This window comes from Coenobita brevimanus, chromosome 70 (genome assembly GCF_032717465.1).
Source record: "Coenobita brevimanus isolate Jiangsu-jjx chromosome 70, ASM3271746v2, whole genome shotgun sequence".
NCBI classification, from domain to species: Eukaryota; Metazoa; Arthropoda; class Malacostraca; order Decapoda; family Coenobitidae; genus Coenobita; species Coenobita brevimanus.
In genome coordinates, this window is record NC_137023.1 from 56467122 (window position 1) to 56484802 (window position 17681).

The window sequence follows — 17681 nt, forward strand, 5'->3', positions numbered from 1 at the left end:
GTGCTGCAATGCTTCCGGCGCTATTACCCTGTAATTTCAAGTAATGCTTCTATCCATTCTCGTAAGTATAATCTAAACTCAATGAAAACTACTTAGATTTATACTGCTTGTTCAACGTTTGACCTAGCGAGCGCGGGTGTAAAAATAGCCTACATGCTGGGGATGGGGATGGGCGATGGCATGGTAAAATAACTAACCATGGGCGATGGCAAATGTAGCTGAAAGATATTTAGGTCACCCGTTAAACTGGATATACACTTGGCGAACGAACACCAGCGAACATAGTATTGGGCGGCCTATCTGGCGAGCACAGTCGAACCTTAAACTTATATGAATGACCGAATGTGTCCGGGTAGCCTCCTTTGCTGGGAGGGGTAGCGCTCTCCTGTAACCCTAGCAGGGCTATATGATGTCTAAGAGTCTAACTCGAGGGAAAATTCCCTTATCCAGCACATGCAATTGTCAGAACAAAAACGAATGCTTACGGAAGCAAATTCGGTCATGAACAATCATGCATGCTCGCTCGGCAGTCGTTTCTCGCCTAGGGTAAATCCACCCTTGCATATATCATTTATAAATTCCATAAAAAATTAGCTGAAGAGATGTCAGATTTTTTCTGAATGAGCAATACATCTGTATTATTAAGCTATACCTAAATGACAATATTTGATTAACCTCGTACTCATTTGTTTTCTTCCTTTCGACATCGTCGCGATTTAACAGGTGAGTCTTCTCCGTTATTTACTTTATTTCTTCATTTTTTTTGGCATGTAAAACTGGTGTGAGCATTTCTTTCTGCTATAGGAGTTCTGGGAAATATGTTGAAGTTTTTTTATTTTGCATTTTTGTGTGATTATTTTTAAATACAGATTCTAGGCTTCTAGGTAGGTGAGCTTCAGTCCATATCAGGTTGTATTTATGATTTTGAAGCTTGAGATGGACGCCTTCATGTGGTAACACTGATATAACCGCGAAATGGTTCTTCCTGATTATACAAGCGTCCCACAATTCCCTCCCTGATCCCCAGAAGGAGGATGGTGGACAGCAGAAGGATAACCTTGGCTGGCAGATCACCATCGCACTACTGTATGACAATTTAATATTCTTTACATTAATTAGTTGTTACATCTCAGGACTTAATATAAAAAAGAAAGGATTAAATCACAGAGGTGATTAGGACTGAATGCTTCTGGCCCTTGGTTCCTTCTTGCTTGCATTAAAAAAAAAAAAAAAAAAAAATTATGCTCATTGGCTAGTGAATGGTTATCTTTTAATGACAGGAGTGATGTTAGAAAGGATACCAAACTGCATCATGTATTTTTCTCTGCATTCTAAGACACCATTTTCATCCATCAGTTCCCTAGCGTCATCAGCTTCCATTTCCTTTGCTTTCTTACATAATTTACTATACGGTACCCATTTAAACTTAGGCGGAGTTATTGAAGATGGCTAAGGAGTATGGTGGAGAGTAAGTCATGGATGTAGTCTGGCTGGACAAGGGAACCCCTAGGTATAATGTGATTGTGGTGAAACTATGAAGTGGAAACAGCACAGAAAGTAGTGTTTTAATACACAGAAGAAGTGGTAGAGTTAGGGAGTTACCTAGTGATTAAGCATGAGGCCTACAAGACTAGGACATATAAGGAAATAACTAACAAGACAAATGCAAGAGATAGAAAAAATCTGTACTGTACTAGTGTATTTTTAGATTTGGGGAAGGCATTTGATACAGTCCCTAGGGTGACAGTAAAAATGGGCTGTGGGAAAACAAGTTGGTGGTGAAACTACTAGGCTATATGAAGGGACAACTGTCTGTGAGTGTGAATGGAGGATGAAGCAAGGAATTTAGTCAGTGGGGTGCATCAGAGTTCTGTGTTGAATCCTTTGCTATTATCCTGGCACTTCTGTCATTGTCAGTTAGTTACTAACTTGGGAGCTTTTATATGCTCATGAATTATCTTTGACAGCTGAGCCTGACAGTATGCAGAGGGCTAGAGAGAAATAGAAGAGGTAAAAGGATGGAATGGAAGCAAAGTACCTGAACATTAATACTGTACTAATAAACAGAGGCCATAATCAGGTGGTAATGTAGGACAGGGTATCATGCCTTCTGCTGTGAAATTCATTTGAAATAATCTTGTGTTGTGATTGAAAGTGTAAAGAGAAATACTTTGAGTTAGTGTGGCCAATTGGAAAGGATGGAGAATGAGAGACTGGCTAGAAAAGCATGTGAGAGTCAGGTGGAAGGGGAGAGGAGGAGGGGATGACCAAGAATGAGGTGGAGAGGTGGGGTGGAAAGATAGAGCTAGTGGGGTGTTTTAGAGAAAGGTCAGCCAAATAGCAGAGGACAGGGCAATAGAGAGAGTAGTTTGTGATCACCCCTAATGGGATTAAGGCATCTTGCAGTAGATAGATAGCTAGGGGAGCGCAATGATAGTTCGGCCAGGAGGATGGTTCGGCCACTGGCCTTCCTGAATAATGTAGGGGACCTAGATCATTGAGATTTCACATGAAGTTGCGTGATCTTGCTGACAGATGGTATATGTGTTTTTGTTTTGGTTGGCCGGGAAACAGCAACGTCAGGTTAGATTTTATGATTTTTCATGACCCCTATGTACTTTTTCGGTGATCCAACGTAAGCAGTAGCTCCATTAATACTTCAGGGTTGTTATCCATATATAGTGCAAATATCATTTATTGTCTATAGGTGACGTGAGAGTAGATAACGCTCGAACAGCTTATGAACTCTGGGTTTCGGGGCGCCATGTGTACATCTTTATACATGGGGGATGATTCGGCCACTTGAAGTGAGGGATGGTTCGGCAGGGTTGCCAGGTGGCCGAACCATCCCTCATAATTATCTAATGATTTATTTTCTTTATTTGATGATTTTTTTCTGTCTATCTATCTTTATACCTAGGCTGCTTCCCCCAAGGAAAGGGAGGTAGCCGAGACAGGACGACACACTCCCCATTTACTCATCCATTCAACCACTCATTCGCATCTTTGCCCCAAAGGGGAGAACGGACTGGTCCTCACCGCACCACACCGCACAAGGGTCAACTGCGCAATGCACTCAGTAACATCCGCAGCAGGGCCCAACAGCAGAGCTGGTTTACCCCTGCCACATCATAACAGACTCATCCCCTTACCTTTTTTCTATAAAATTACATATTCTCTCTCTCTCTCTCTCTCTACTTTCCCTCAGAAATTGATGAAGCTTCTGTTTCAAGAAACGCTATAATTGGAATATTACCTGAACCAGTTTCACAAAGCACTAAGCGAAGGCAAAGGTATTACAACTTTGGATTTTTGTTTCACTGAATTTAAAATGCGTTAAGAGTAAACAGCATGTAAGAGAAGTGGCTTTCATTTGACTCGGATATTTTCTTTCACAAAATTATAGTTTTATTTTATCTGAGATAGGCAAGAGTAGAGCCATTTAATTTCATTATAAGGAGATTGTTTGTTACTTGTTTCATTAAAAGGAGATTGTTTAGGTAAAAATAAATCCAATAAATCATGTCAGCACAGATGAAAATTAGATTCTTAATTTTTCTACTGTATCTAATCTTTAATTGAGCCCCAGAGACAAGTGGCCAAATCATCCCACATGGTGGCCGAACCATCCAACGCCAGTGGCCGAATCATCCACACCAAGAGGGATGGTTCGGCCATTTTGGAGACCTTAAGAGTTTGGATTACTGCCAAGAAATGTCGTAAGTTTAAGAACTGACAATAGCACACAAAAGAGCCAAAAGATGTGGCTTCCTCTTGGAATAAGCAGATTTTAAGAATTTCTTAAACTTTATTTATTACGATTTTTTCGAAAAAGTGGCCGAATCATCACCGCCCTCCCCTATGTTTTCAGTACAGGCAGGTCCAAGGGAGGTGTTTGGGTTTCATTATACTTTTGATTTCATGAGTCTTACATCTGTATTAGGATATTTAAATTTTGGAAAACTTCTTGTACTAAGGGGATGAATGGAGGCTATACAGTATTTCGAGAAGTCTCCAGCAATCTCTCTCTCTCTCTCTCTGAATGGATATTTAATGGTTAGGGAATGTAGGTAGTCAAAAAGTGCGGTAATTATATGGAATGAGTCCCAGCAATTCTATGAACAGTGATATTTTATGGTGAGACAGGTAGAATATTATATATATATATATATATATATATATATATATATATATATATATGTATCATCCTTTTTGATGTCACTGAGGTCAGTGGGTAATTCGTCGCACCCTTTGTTTATTCTGCCGGGTGGTGTTTAGAACTACCGAGAGATTATTTAATCGGGTGGTTATTGGTAGCCGAGGGAATTGCATATGAAAACTTCTTTTTTTAGAGGGATAAGTGGCAGTTCTAGCACATGAGATCGAGTGGTAACAGGCCTGTGATGCACCCCTTGCCTAAGAAAGTAAAATCCGTTAATTATTATGTATGAACATATACTCCATCTGCGACGCGAGAGTGTAAATCTGGTGATCTGCTGGCCGACGCTCATAACAAACCACCACGAACAAGACCGAGAATGGTAATTGCAGAGGACAAAATCTAGATCTCCCATTCACAGATGTTGAAAAGATGAAGGAAATAAAACAGTGCGGATCATTTGTAATTCATCTGTGACAACCAGTTTCTGTGGAAATAAACATGACACCAAGGATAGGGCATGAATATTGCTTTCAAGCATAGGTTTGGCTCTGTAAGGATTGGTTTGTGTGTAGAATTGATGAGATTATATAACTAATTCTATCCATCTATAGCCAGACGCCATAATCCTGTAAGGGGTGACCGTTTGTCTTGAGTGGTAAATATTTCCTTTATTGCCGTTTCCTATTTTTGGTGTGTTTTTTTATTTTCCATTTGATAGTTTTTTTTTTTAGTTCGTTTGAGTGTGTTGAGGCCTCATTTGTTGTGTAAATGAATAATAACTATAATATGACTGACGGTCTTGGGTGAATTTTTAATTTACACATATAATGGCTTTCTTGAAAATGAGGCTGACTAAACCATGTTTTTTAACTTCCCAGATATGAATCTGCTTGAATTTTTTGTCAGAAATAATATTTGAATTGAATATTCTGATGGAAAATATTAGTAATTGTGGAAGGGACTGGCCTTATCTAAGTGTTTAACTAAAACTAACCTAACCTAGCTTAACTGTACCAAATAATTTAATCTGCCCATACCTAACCTAATCTAACCCAACCCAACCTATCCTAACCTAACCCAGCATCCAGTTGGGAAGTTGGGAAACAAAATCCCCCTTTCAGTACCGTATGTTGAGCAAGATTCGGTAATATTCATTTGCACACACAAAAAACATATAGAGGCATACACTATATGATAGCACAAATGCACTGGGTATGGTAAGATTGCCCACTAAAGGAACAGCAGTAAAGGAAATAAATACCTCTTGAGCTTGTGGTTTTACAGGGAAGGGCACTGACCCTCCACAAACCTACTTGTTAATACGTAGCGAATGTGTGGGTTGGTTATGTGGTTGCCACCCAGTGTTATAAATGGTTTCCTGGCTTACAGGAAACCATTTGGCTTGTCACTCAATGTAAAGCCAAGTGAAAAGGAAAGAAGAGCAATAGAAGTGATAGGAAAGATGGGAGATATAGGAGAGGAGGGCAGACACAGAAAAAGAATGATAAAGGTGAAGGAAGAAGTAGGCAGCATTACATCAAGTGAGTGGATGACCAAATAATGCATACCATAGCTTCTTAAGTATATTACTTTGATAATTGTGTTATTTGTATTTCAGATTGGAGGCTGCGAGAGGATCACGTGAAGATACAGGTATGTTAGTGCTGACAGTGACTTATGGGTGTTCGAAAACTCAAGAGTTAGAGCAGTGAATACCGCAGTTTCCAGTAAGTCCTCCCATAAATAGCCTTTAAAAGTGTTTTTCTTATGAGTCCACAGTAAATTACATGAAGTGCTTATTAAACCTTTCAGTATGATGACACCAGTTTTATTTTATTCTTGCTACTTCCAGACAATTTTATATCTTTCAGGGGAGTCTTTTTGAACAGGAATGGTTAGATATAGCTCCGTCAGTAGCCTGTTAAAGATGAACACAGTTGCTGAATAAAAGTTGTCTGGCAATACCACGAATAGAACAAATTGCATCACCACAGTGAAGAGGTTAAAGTTCTCATGGTATCTTAAGGTAAATTGCAAGTTCTTCCTATTTTCTGTACAAGTCACAGTACTGTTGCAAGTTTTTTTTACGGTACAGTACAAGTGTGTGGAGAAAGATCTGTTATTTTGGAATGCATCATTTACTTAATAAGGAGGGTTGCCTGTATTTTGATGTTAAGGAATAGGCTTATATGTGGGTTGCATAGAGTGCGTAGGATAAGAACTGTAGAGATATTTAAAATTCCGGAAGTGAAGAAACCCATCCTTGCTGATAAGAGTAGAAGAAAAGGCTTGTATGGTATGGTCACATAAAGAAAATTTTATGATCATGGGGAATTTATGTGACTGAGTTTGCATGGAAGGCCAAGAGGGTGGGGTATAGTAAAATGAGGGTGTGAAAAAACGAGGTATGGGAACTGAGGAAGGTAAGAAATTGACCTTGGATCACATTGGAAGGATGAGATATGTATGTGCAGAGCTGCATCCCATTTTTAACTTTGTGGCTCTTGGAATTATTTCATTCCATGGGTGTATGTAAAGACATAAATAAGGAAAGTTTATCTGTCTGTATACAGCTAGACACCTTAATCCTGTAAGAGGTGGCTAGAAACAAACCGGCTCCATGTCACATTTGACTACCCACCATCCAGATTACACCACCCTCCCTCATTTATTTCTCCACTGCATCCCTCCTTCTCATTCTTGGCCACTCCCCCCTCTCCCCTTCCACCCCATGCACATACACTTCTAGTCAGTATCTCATTCTCCATCCTTTCCACATGGCCAGATAAATTTCTGGGTATTTTTCTGAATGCTGTCAAACACATCGTCATCAATACCACCATGCTCCTTATTCATTTGTTGGTCTGTCTTTCCATGTAGCTTCACGTGCTCCTCTCAGATAACTCAGGTCCATCGCTCTCACACTTGACTTGTGTCCTTCCGGCAGGATCCAAGTCGGGGATCATAGTACTCTCATGTAGTGTCTTTTCTTCCATGGTCACTTCTCTATTCCTTATCACTGTTTTCATTGAACCATCAATCCTTTCTTCGCTATAGTACCCTATTCAAGCTCATAATCTTATGAACTTCATTATCACTCATTACGCTTCTTAAGTGCCGTACTTGAATGCACTCAGAATCCCATTTCATCACCATCCAGCTCATGTGCAGTAATATACTGTATAAGGATGATTTTTGTTTGTTATATGGAACCAAGATTTTCAAGACTTAGATGATGGTGAATGATTGTATGGCTTGTTTTGCTGAGCATGTTGTTTTATATGTTTCCTTCTTTTGTGGTTCTTTTTTCTTTGTTTTTGAACATACCTTGTCCCATCTCTTAGATGGGATTTTGGTTGATGATGATGATGATGATAATGATGATGATGATGAGGTCCTGTATTCCAGACCAAAAACTGTGCTTGGACATTACTCATTTTCATAATAACTTCATTCTTTGCAGGTATTGATGCATTTAAAAGTCCTCAGGGTGGTTTATAACATTGGTGAACATGAGGCTTGATCAGCTGCCAGATGATGTGTTGCTCTGTATACTGCAGTATTGTGGAGCCAGAGAGCTTGCTGCTCTTAGTTCAACTTGCAGCCTTTTTCATCGCTTAACTTGTAATGATTTCATCTGGAAGAATTTATCTCACAGAGGTAAGATATAATTCATGTTGTCATCATGACAAATTACTGTATTGGATAGGTACCGTACTGGCATAATTTCTGCATAGTAAATAATAATTTAGTTCATTTAGCATACTGCAGCCCTGATGTGATTGATATGAATTTTAGAGTACCTGTTTTCAGAAAATCCATGATGCAAAGTACAGTAGCTGTAGTCTACTTCTTTGTAGTTATAATACAGTATTAAAGAAGAGCTTGTCTGTTGTTGTATGTATCGTTCTTAATAGAATTTGAAATGTTAAAAGTCACTGAGGCAGTCTTACAGCATTTTCCTCACTTCTTTTTGTTGTAATCTTCATACTTTTGGCATGGCCATAGTACAGCTATCCTTTTTAACTTATCCTGACCACATTCTCAGTCTGAAAGGGTCAAATCAATTTTCTACCTGCTCAGCCAGTGCTGGTGAGGGACACATTCATGTGGTGTCACCAATAGAAGCAAGTAACTCTGCTGCCGTGTTATACAAACGTCCCATAGCTTTCTCCCTGTCCCCCAAAATAAGAATCATGGATTGCAAGAAAGGGACATCAGCCCAGAATGCACTTGGTGCGCATCAAGATGAGCCTGGGTTTTCAGCTACTACAACTACTGGTACTAGTCTTTTCAGGTTGAGGATACTTTCATGTACAGTCTGCTTTTAATATTAAAAATTATTTGAGAGCAGTACTAATACTGTATATACTGATTTCAGAATTTGATCTTTCGCTTCTTAACACTGGAGACATAAAGTCATATCGGAAACTGTACACAAATTGTAAGTATAATCTTCAACATGTGTAATTGAAAAGTGAATTGTAGAAGAAGAGTACCCATCCTATAATGATTTCTGATCAGATCAGTATTACATATTACCTGAAGTATTTTAATAATGAGCATGAGGCTTAATTGTATAAAGATGACAATAATTAGATGGATGTGTAGTGCGTCCTTGCATGCGAGGCCCTGGGGGCAGGGTAGGATTGTGCATGAAGAGTTGAGAGGAAGGATGGGACTTGAATGTATTGATATTACAATGAAGGGAGGTAGATTGAGATGGTCTGGGCATGTTGAGAGGACGGAGGATGACAGTTGGGTGCGGAAGGTGAGGAGCATGAACGTTGGGGGTAGGGCTGTGAGAGGCAGACCCAAAAAGACATAAGATGATGTCATAGAATGCAGCTTCAGGGATATGGGACTGAATAGGGAGACTGTCAGAGATTGAACAATGTAATGAGCTGCCATTAGTTGACCAAGGCTGACACATGTAAACATGTTGGAGCCTTATAAATGATATTATACAAGTTGAGTAATGAGCATTGCTGAACTGCACCATCCATGCTTTGTAATGTTAACTGAAAATATAGTGTAATGCAAATGAAAAACAGTTCAGGGCCTTCCTGAGTCCCAAGCCTCATTACAGTAGTGTTACAGACCTTTGCTTTTGAAAGGGTTTAGAGGCTTTATTGGAGCAGCAGCAATAATTACTCTTAATTGTTTATTGTAGTTATTGATATTTACTATTATTAATTCAGTGTATGTGACTTATTTTTCTGGCATTGTTTTGCTGAACAACTTCATGTATACTGTAGTAACATATATATTTGTTACAGTGCTGCACGAGTATGGCCTTATGTTGGGTCTGTACCAGTCTCAAATTGGACGACTTGGAGGATTGCTGGAAATAAGGGTGAGCTTGAGTAAATACAGTAGGTTTGCAGTGTACAGAGGTATTTCGTGTTCATAGTGTACCCTTTCAATCCAGTGACATTTTCATTTTTTGTCTTTTTATTTCCACAGTTTTATTCACCTCAGGATAGACTTTTAGACCCTAGGGTAGGAAAGGAGGTCTGGATGATGATGATGATGATTGGATATGACCTTCTTTAATTCTCTTCATTTAGTGTTGTCGTTAATGAGAGATTAGAGATTTTGCCATTCTTAGTGGTATGCACACACTGTTTTGAAGTAAAAACTGGATATTTAACAGCCTGGTGTATGTACCATAGTCTTTGACCCTCCTTTTTGTGTGATTTAGCCGGGATTTTAATATCAGCACCAGTAGTAGTTTAAAAGTGTAGTATATTGATGTTAAATATATATATATATATATATATATATATATATATATATATATATATATATATTTTTTACAGTATTGTGATGGAAAAATAGAGGGAGTTTCATGGGAGCCATCATCAATGCAGGATGTGTCTGCTCCACTGACTGAATGTGTGTTCTTTTCTGTGCCTGGGGACAGATTTCTCTTACCCGAGTGTTTCCCTGGACCCAATGCTCACCCCTGCTCCCTCACCTTTGATAAGGTTAGTGAGTAAGAAGTATTGATTTAAGTGCTATTGTTTAACTATTCATCTTATTGCTCACCCCTACTCCCTCACCATTGATAAGTTTGATGAGAGAAGAACTGAGTTTACAGCTGTTATTTTACTGTTCATCTTGATCAGTGTGAGAGTGATAGTCCGAATTCCTTTGGCTGACAGATTATAAATGAGGGAAAGATGTCTTTAGGAAGAGTAATACATGTAAAAGTTGAAGTGTTGCAGTGGCTGTGTTTTTCATGTGTTAGAGTCTGTATATGCTATTGATAGAACTGTCAAGGTGCAGGTATATGAAAGGGAAGGCAGCTAGCATACCACATTAAATTTTTTCCTCGGCCTAGATTTGAACACTGGACTCAAGGCTCATGTATCTCAGAACAAGTATTCTGGTAACTGGGCCAGTGTAGCTTCATATTGCCTTTGATTTTTCTGTAATTATCCATCTCATAGTGTGTTTATTTATATCCTCAGCAAAGTTATAACGCGCTTAGTTAGATTGAAGGAGTGGATTTGTATTTCAAGCCTCAGGAGACTAGCTCTCTAATGCTTCATTCCTATGACAGAGCTGTAGGTGGTGGTGACCATCATCCACTCACATGATGTAATGCTACTTACTTCTTCCCAAGGTGACTCTACACTGAGTGACAAGCCTAATGGTTTCCTGTAACCCAGGAAACCATTTACCGCTGTGAGTGGTAGCCATATAACCAAATAACAGTTTGGTGCCTATTATGGTGCCCCTGTTAAATAGGTGGACAGACACAAATTTGGCATTCATCCAGGAACCAACTCTCCATGCTCTTCCTCATGTCATGCTGTGGTGAGTTGTCCATGGCATGGAAATATCAGTTCACTGTATGGGATGGCCCTCCAGGGGTGTTTGCTTGCCTACGTTTGATGGGTCTGCTTGGTCAGATGGACTGGGCTTACTCTGCTGCTACCACTGCTACTGTTCCTATGATGTATATCTTGCTATATGCTTGCTATACCCAGGCAGATCTAATCAGCTTAAGGAATAATTTTTGAAGTGGAGAGTTTAAACACAGCATTTATTAGCCCCATCACTATCAGGAGGGTTTCAGATATTAGTAAATTCAACTGGTAGTGTTAAATCAAGCTAGAAGAGTTATATTAGCAGTTTAAAAAAAGTTCAGTCAGGTGAATAGGCAGTGAGGTTAGTAAGTTAGGTTAGTGAGTCTGACATTAAGGGCACTGATAGGTTTGGATATTAGTTCAAGCTAAACAGATGCTGTTTGGTCATATACAGTATTTCTTTTACTATTAAGTTATGAGATTTACCCATCTTTATCTTTGGCAGGAGAGGATTGGAACACAAACCATTATTCATCCCTACAGCCAGCAGTATATAATTACTGTAGATATATGTCACTGGGCTGAAGTGAATTATTTGTGCAGTCAGATAGCTGCCTATATGAGTCACAGAATTAAATGATGCAGATGAGTAAAGTGCAGTATTTTATTTAGCCATACCAGGTGTCTGATTTATGTTTTACTCCTTTTCAGTGGCAGGGAATTGTGACCCAGCTCTGCTTCTACTCTTTGAAGCACACTAATGACAGCTCAGACCTGGATCTCATTCATTTGAATCCGAACCTCAAAAGGCTTCGTCTTATTTTCTTAAATGAGGTTATGGGGTGAGTGCACCATTTTTGTCAGCATTATGCTTGGATTCTTACATTTATGTGTATCATAGTTTTTGATTCTGTGCAGTATTTTAATAAAAGAATTTAAATGAGCATGGAGGAGTGCATGTACTTGTTGCCACAGGAGCTCTGGCACCTGGAGTCAGTGAATAATCATTTTATGAGGCCATCATGCCATTCCTGTACAAGTTGCTGAAATAAGTATGCAGTATTTACAAAACAGGTTACATACTATTCCCCCCAATTAAAAAAATATGTATGGCTGTAAAGGAAGAGACAATAAAAAAAATTGCTTGAAGAAAAGGTAATTGCAGCAAGTCAAACCATAACAAAAAACAGAGTTGAATTTGGACAGAATATTATTACTGGATGGGTGTTTGCCATACCACATAGCTATGGAACTCATGTAGAAGTTTATTCACAAAATTTTAAGTTTCACATTTGTAAATATGTTAACAGCCAGATGGCCTTGGACCACAACAACAGTATGTATGTAGTGTGGTAGTATGTGCGGTAGGTATCGTAGAAATAATGACAACTGATCTTAAGGATACTTATATAATAAAACACTCAGCACTGTTATTGTGCACAATTCACAACTAAATATAAATTTCAGCCAGGCATTGTAAGATGTACATTGTAACTTATCTCCTCCTACAACACACTGTAGCTCATCATTTGTTAATTCTTCATAAAACCCAATAATCTCTGGGGTATGGTAGTGTTACATCAAGCTAGAAGAGTTATATTAGCAGTTTTAAAAAAGTTCAGTCAGGTGAATAGGCAGTGAGGTTAATAAGTTAGGTTAGTGAGTCGGACATTAAGGGCACTGATAGGTTTGGATATTAGTTCAAGCTAAACAGATGCTGTTTGGTCATATACAGTATTTCTTTTACTATTAAGTTATGAGATTTACCCATCTTTATCTTTGGCAGGAGAGGATTGGAACACAAACCATTATTCATCCCTACAGCCAGCAGTATCCCAAAGTCATTACTCAATAAAGATGGGTCTGTTCCCAAGCAGATCATAACACCAGGCCTCTTTCAGGGATATTATGGGTCGCATGGTCATGAGATTATACTTTTCAAATACAAGGATGAAAATGAAATGTGTGGATATAAGGTGAGTTTTATTATAAAAGTAATATTAGGATTTTATCAATATCATTACCCAGACCTCTTTTCCCACCACAAGATTTTCTATAGGCAGTTATTTCAAAATGGTAATTGGATTGGAGGACAGTATTATATGCATGTTGTTACACAGGAACAAGTGATAGGACCCCATCTCTCTTTTCCTTGTGTTAGTACTGTATATGCTTGTTGTAATCACACTTCACAATCCTTGTTGAGAGCAACTTCCTATCTCCTGTGGCATAGAGAGGGCTGGGAGAGGCAGAATGTTACTTTCAGTGAAGCAGCTTTATGAGAACTATTGAGTTACAAATACATAAAAAGACACATGTGTCTTACTTTAAAGCAACTTTATAGTGAGTTAAGAACAACTTTCAGTAAAGAAAAGGAGTTAATTTTTGGCAGTCTAATGATAGCTTAAAATTAAACACCTTTAAGAAATGACTAATTACAGTATATATTTTTTAGGTTACTGGTGATGTTAATGTGTATGCTAATAAAGTGACAGTCAAGATACAATTGAAATATCCTGTGGCACCATCTAAAGCAGACCAGAAGTGTTTAGAAACCCTGAAAAACATGGAGCCAGCCCGGACAGATGCTGGAGTCCATAAGATCCTTGAGCAGCCCTTCTATGTGCCAGCCGAGTGCTTCGAGCCCACTACACCTTTCCCCGCTCGTTGCACAGCCAGGTCAGTTTTTCTAGTTGTTGTTATGGCCCCAGGCTCAGCTGAACATGATCCTGTTATCTGCAGGCCAAATCTGCCATTCCCTTGTAGTCCATCATCCTCTTTTCAAGGGATAGATAGGGAATTGATCGGTGTCTGCATAACTGGGCAGCAGAGCCACTCATTTATACCAGTCCCACTGTGTGAAGACATCCCTTTCCAGCACCTCAGACTTTCATAACAGCCTTAATACCATACAATTCTATATCTTTAATGTCTTCCAAAATATCATAACTTGTCAGTTGGTGCTTTATATTTGGGGAACTGGCAAACCAACTTCTTAAGTAGCAAGGGAACTTTAATAAACAGTATTTCTGTAAGCTGCTGTGGACCTAATACAAAAAAGTAGCAACAGAAAGGTGACAAATAAAGAGGCCTTTCAGCACTTGCTGTACAGTTTGTTCACAGTATCTGCATGTCTTTGGTACTGGGAAAACCACTCAAATTATGAATTCATGAATGCAGTGAACAATCTGTTATATAAAAGCATGTTACATGAGGAATTACTTCATATATAGACAGATAGATACTGAAAATATGAACAGGATCTATGACAGGTCACAAGTTGACAAAAGTATAATTCAAGTAATATTAACTGTGATATTCTTAATATTATACAGAATATGATAAATAACAGTATGTTAACATTTCCCATTTCAGATACCATGGCTTTGGGCAGGTAGCATCCGAATGGTATCAGAATCCCAGTTTCACTCCAGTTCAAGTTGTCATCTTTAATAATGATCTGCTTGGTGTTTTATGGTTGGAGATGTCACTATTTCGCCTTTATTCTCGAATAAAGAAAAAATTCACCTCCAATACACTTAAAATTGGAACTAGTGCTCTGTAACTATAATACTGTGTTCAGCAGTGGACATTAGTGGTAGTATTTGAGTTGCAAGTTCATTTTTTTGAAGAACTGTATTATCCTCCCGAGCCTTAAATTTACTCCTTATGCACATTGATGAGATGCAGGGTATTATGACATTAAAAGTAAAGATATTTTTGACCAACTTTGGTATCATTTATTAACCATTGTGTTGATACCCAAGTCAGTATGATTGAATCTTAGTCTAGATCAGTCGCTGTTGCTCCCAAGGTATTTTGAGTGATATTGGCTTGATATTGACTTCTCCTTGATGTAAACACACACAGTGAGTCAGCTTCCTAGATGAAATGTAGTCTTTTATGGCAAATTAAAACACTTCAGTGGACATTAGCTTAATGTAAATTGATTTAATGGCAGAGTAAACATGGCATGATATGATGAAATGTGACCACATGATCAGTTGATATCCTATTTTGGTAACCCTCTCCATATTCAATATTGTTGGAAAAACTTGGTCAGAATTTATTTTGACTTACAATTTTTGCTATAACCAGCCTATACTGTACAGTAAATCCCCTGCGTAACAAAGTATTGGGGGAGAACAGTGGGTTGTTAACATGAAAGGCTATTCATTCTTGCTAACACCAACTTGTACTGTACAGTAAATCCTCTGCATAACAGAGTATTGGTGGAGAACAGTGGGTTGTTTGATATGAAAGGCTATTAATTCTTTGTTCATTAATCATAAACTCAGACTTGTTATATGCATACACCAATTCACTAGGCATATTGAGTTACCTAAGTGTTCACATATTATGTTTTCGTTTCTGTGGGCTGAATACGATATTATACAACTCTGTATTCTATGCAGTATATATGTGTATATACAAGTATATACAGTAATACCTCGATGTCCGATACCCCTAGATGCAATACCCCAGTTTAATGATGGGGATAGATATACCACTTTACCCCGCATAATGATGGCCAACCCCAGTTTAACGATGGGTTTTGATTTTTTTCACCAATTTTGATTATATTTTAGACTTAAATTATGTGTTTAGGTCGATTTATAAACTGTTTTTAGACTTAGATTAATGTGTTTTAGCCATAGGTGGGGTGAACATTGTCCTTTTGGGGTACAGTTTACTAAGCTTGATTTTTTACAGACTTATATTTGATGATTTTCAGATTTTATTTGTTGGTTTTATGAGTTATTTACAGATGTTAGGCTTAGGGTAGCTTCCTTGACAGCTGTTAGGCCATTTAGATTGGCTTTAAACTTGTTTTTGGGCTCATTTGGGTGGGTTTTGGGCTTGGTTTTGGGGGAACCCAAGGCTGGTAAATGCTTCACATTACTTTACATGGTAAAAGTACCCCGATATACGATACCCTGCTTAACGATGGGGTTTTACCGAACCAATAACATCGTTAAACCTGGGTATCCCTGTATGTATATATGTATATATACTGGTGTGTATATATATATATATATATATATATATATATATATATATATATATACTGTATATGGTTTGTTGTTTATCACTTAATGTATGGTATTGTACAACTCAGTACTCTATACAGTACATGTATGCTGTACAATTGCTTCGTTAAAGGGTATGCCTGTATGTATATATGTATATATACTGGTATATATATATGGTTTGTTGTTTATCACTTAATGTATGGTATTGTACAACTCAGTATTCTATACAGTACATGTATGCAGTACAATTACTTCGTTAAAGGGTATGCCTGTATGTATATATGTATGCTGTATATACTGGTATATATATATGGTTTGTTGTTTATCACTTAATGTATGGTATTGTACAACTCAGTATTCTATACAGTACATGTATGCTGTACAATTACATCGTTAAAGGGTGTGCCTGTATGTATATATACTGGTGTATATATATATATATATATATATATATATATATATATATGTATGGTTTGTTGTTTATCACTTAATGTATGGTATTGTACAACTCAGTATTCTATACAGTACATGTATGCAGTATTTTTTTTCACAGAATTTTAAATCAGTTGTAAATTATTACAGTTAGATAAAAAGATTTTTCAACTTATGATCCAGGCTGTCATGTGGTCAGTTTTTCTGTTGACCACAGATGCCTAATAAAGTACTGCACTGTACACCTTTTCATTATGTGAGGAAATTGTTACGTAGGCTCAAAAAGTATGGTAATCCTGAAATTCAGTAAATCACAGTTTGTTATAAAAGAGGCCTGGCCTATCACACTGTACTTTTATTTTTTCAGTATCACAGTATTGTGAATTGTTCAGATGGAAGAATTATACCATTACAGTACCTACATATAGAAATGTTCTCTAATTATAAGGTATATGATAGTACATTACTTTTGACCCAACTTGTACCTTCCCAGTAAACAACATTTCAATATGTGGATATAATTCTTCCACTGTAATTTTCATTTTAAGTCCTTCTGAGGAGCTGTGCTCCCAAGAATTTGGGATTTTGGCTCAAAATAGGATTCAGGAACTGTTGTAGCACAAGCTAAATAAGGGGTATACTCAAATTGATTAATATGAAAGTTCAAATCGTTGAGTGAATACCATCTCCATTTAACACGTTGAAGCTCTGTGATTCGTAGGAAAGGCTTCTAATGTTCAAGGAGTTAAGCTTAGAAAATTTCTCCAGTAAAGAAAGTCTTTCCTTAGCTGAATTTAGTCATCTGTTAGCAGCAAGAATAAATGAAAAAGGATGTCACATGATCCCAAGGGTTAAGCACTGCCCCATCAGTTTCTTTGTGTGGTGCTGGGACCCCCTTGACTGGTACCTGTCATTGTATTTTATGCAGCTTCCAGAATCAGGTGTTCTAGACTTGTAAATACTTTGGAGATGGTAAATCACTCTTATACCTGTTTTTCACTTAGTAAAGATGAAAGTGTTCTAAGCAATTTCTAGTATTTGTTATTATTCAAGCATTCTAATGCTGGGATGGTTTTAGGATCACTCACCAGAGTAATTTCTCCAGTACTTGATGTTACTTTAAGTATTGTATATTGAACTGTATATTGTATATTCTTTTGATTAATATTCATATTACAGTAAAACCTCACTGCATTGTACTTTGCTAAATCACATGTTTTCTTTATCAAACACCAT

At 37.8% G+C, this 17681-nt stretch overlaps 1 protein-coding gene across 1 annotated transcript; it reads left to right on the plus strand.

Annotated features, from left to right (window-relative positions):
- Positions 1-1445: 1445 nt before the first annotated feature.
- On the plus strand, positions 1446-14675 carry LOC145406453 (F-box only protein 31-B-like). The gene is made up of 8 exons (XM_080277609.1): positions 1446-1468; positions 5781-5815; positions 9442-9518; positions 10036-10152; positions 11692-11822; positions 12767-12956; positions 13436-13659; positions 14356-14675. The coding sequence occupies exons 1-8, from the start codon at positions 1446-1448 to the stop codon at positions 14543-14545; spliced, it is 987 nt and encodes a 328-aa protein (XP_080133735.1). The 3' UTR covers positions 14546-14675.
- Positions 14676-17681: the final 3006 nt, after the last annotated feature.

Bases quoted from the DNA above. Each gene is read 5' to 3' on its own strand.
- LOC145406453 (XM_080277609.1), top strand. From the start codon at position 1,446: ATGGCTAAGGAGTATGGTGGAGA. The intron at 10,153-11,691 runs GTTAGTGAGTAA...ACTCCTTTTCAG, and splicing joins GCTCCCTCACCTTTGATAAG to TGGCAGGGAATTGTGACCCA. The intron at 11,823-12,766 runs GTGAGTGCACCA...TATCTTTGGCAG, and splicing joins TTCTTAAATGAGGTTATGGG to GAGAGGATTGGAACACAAAC.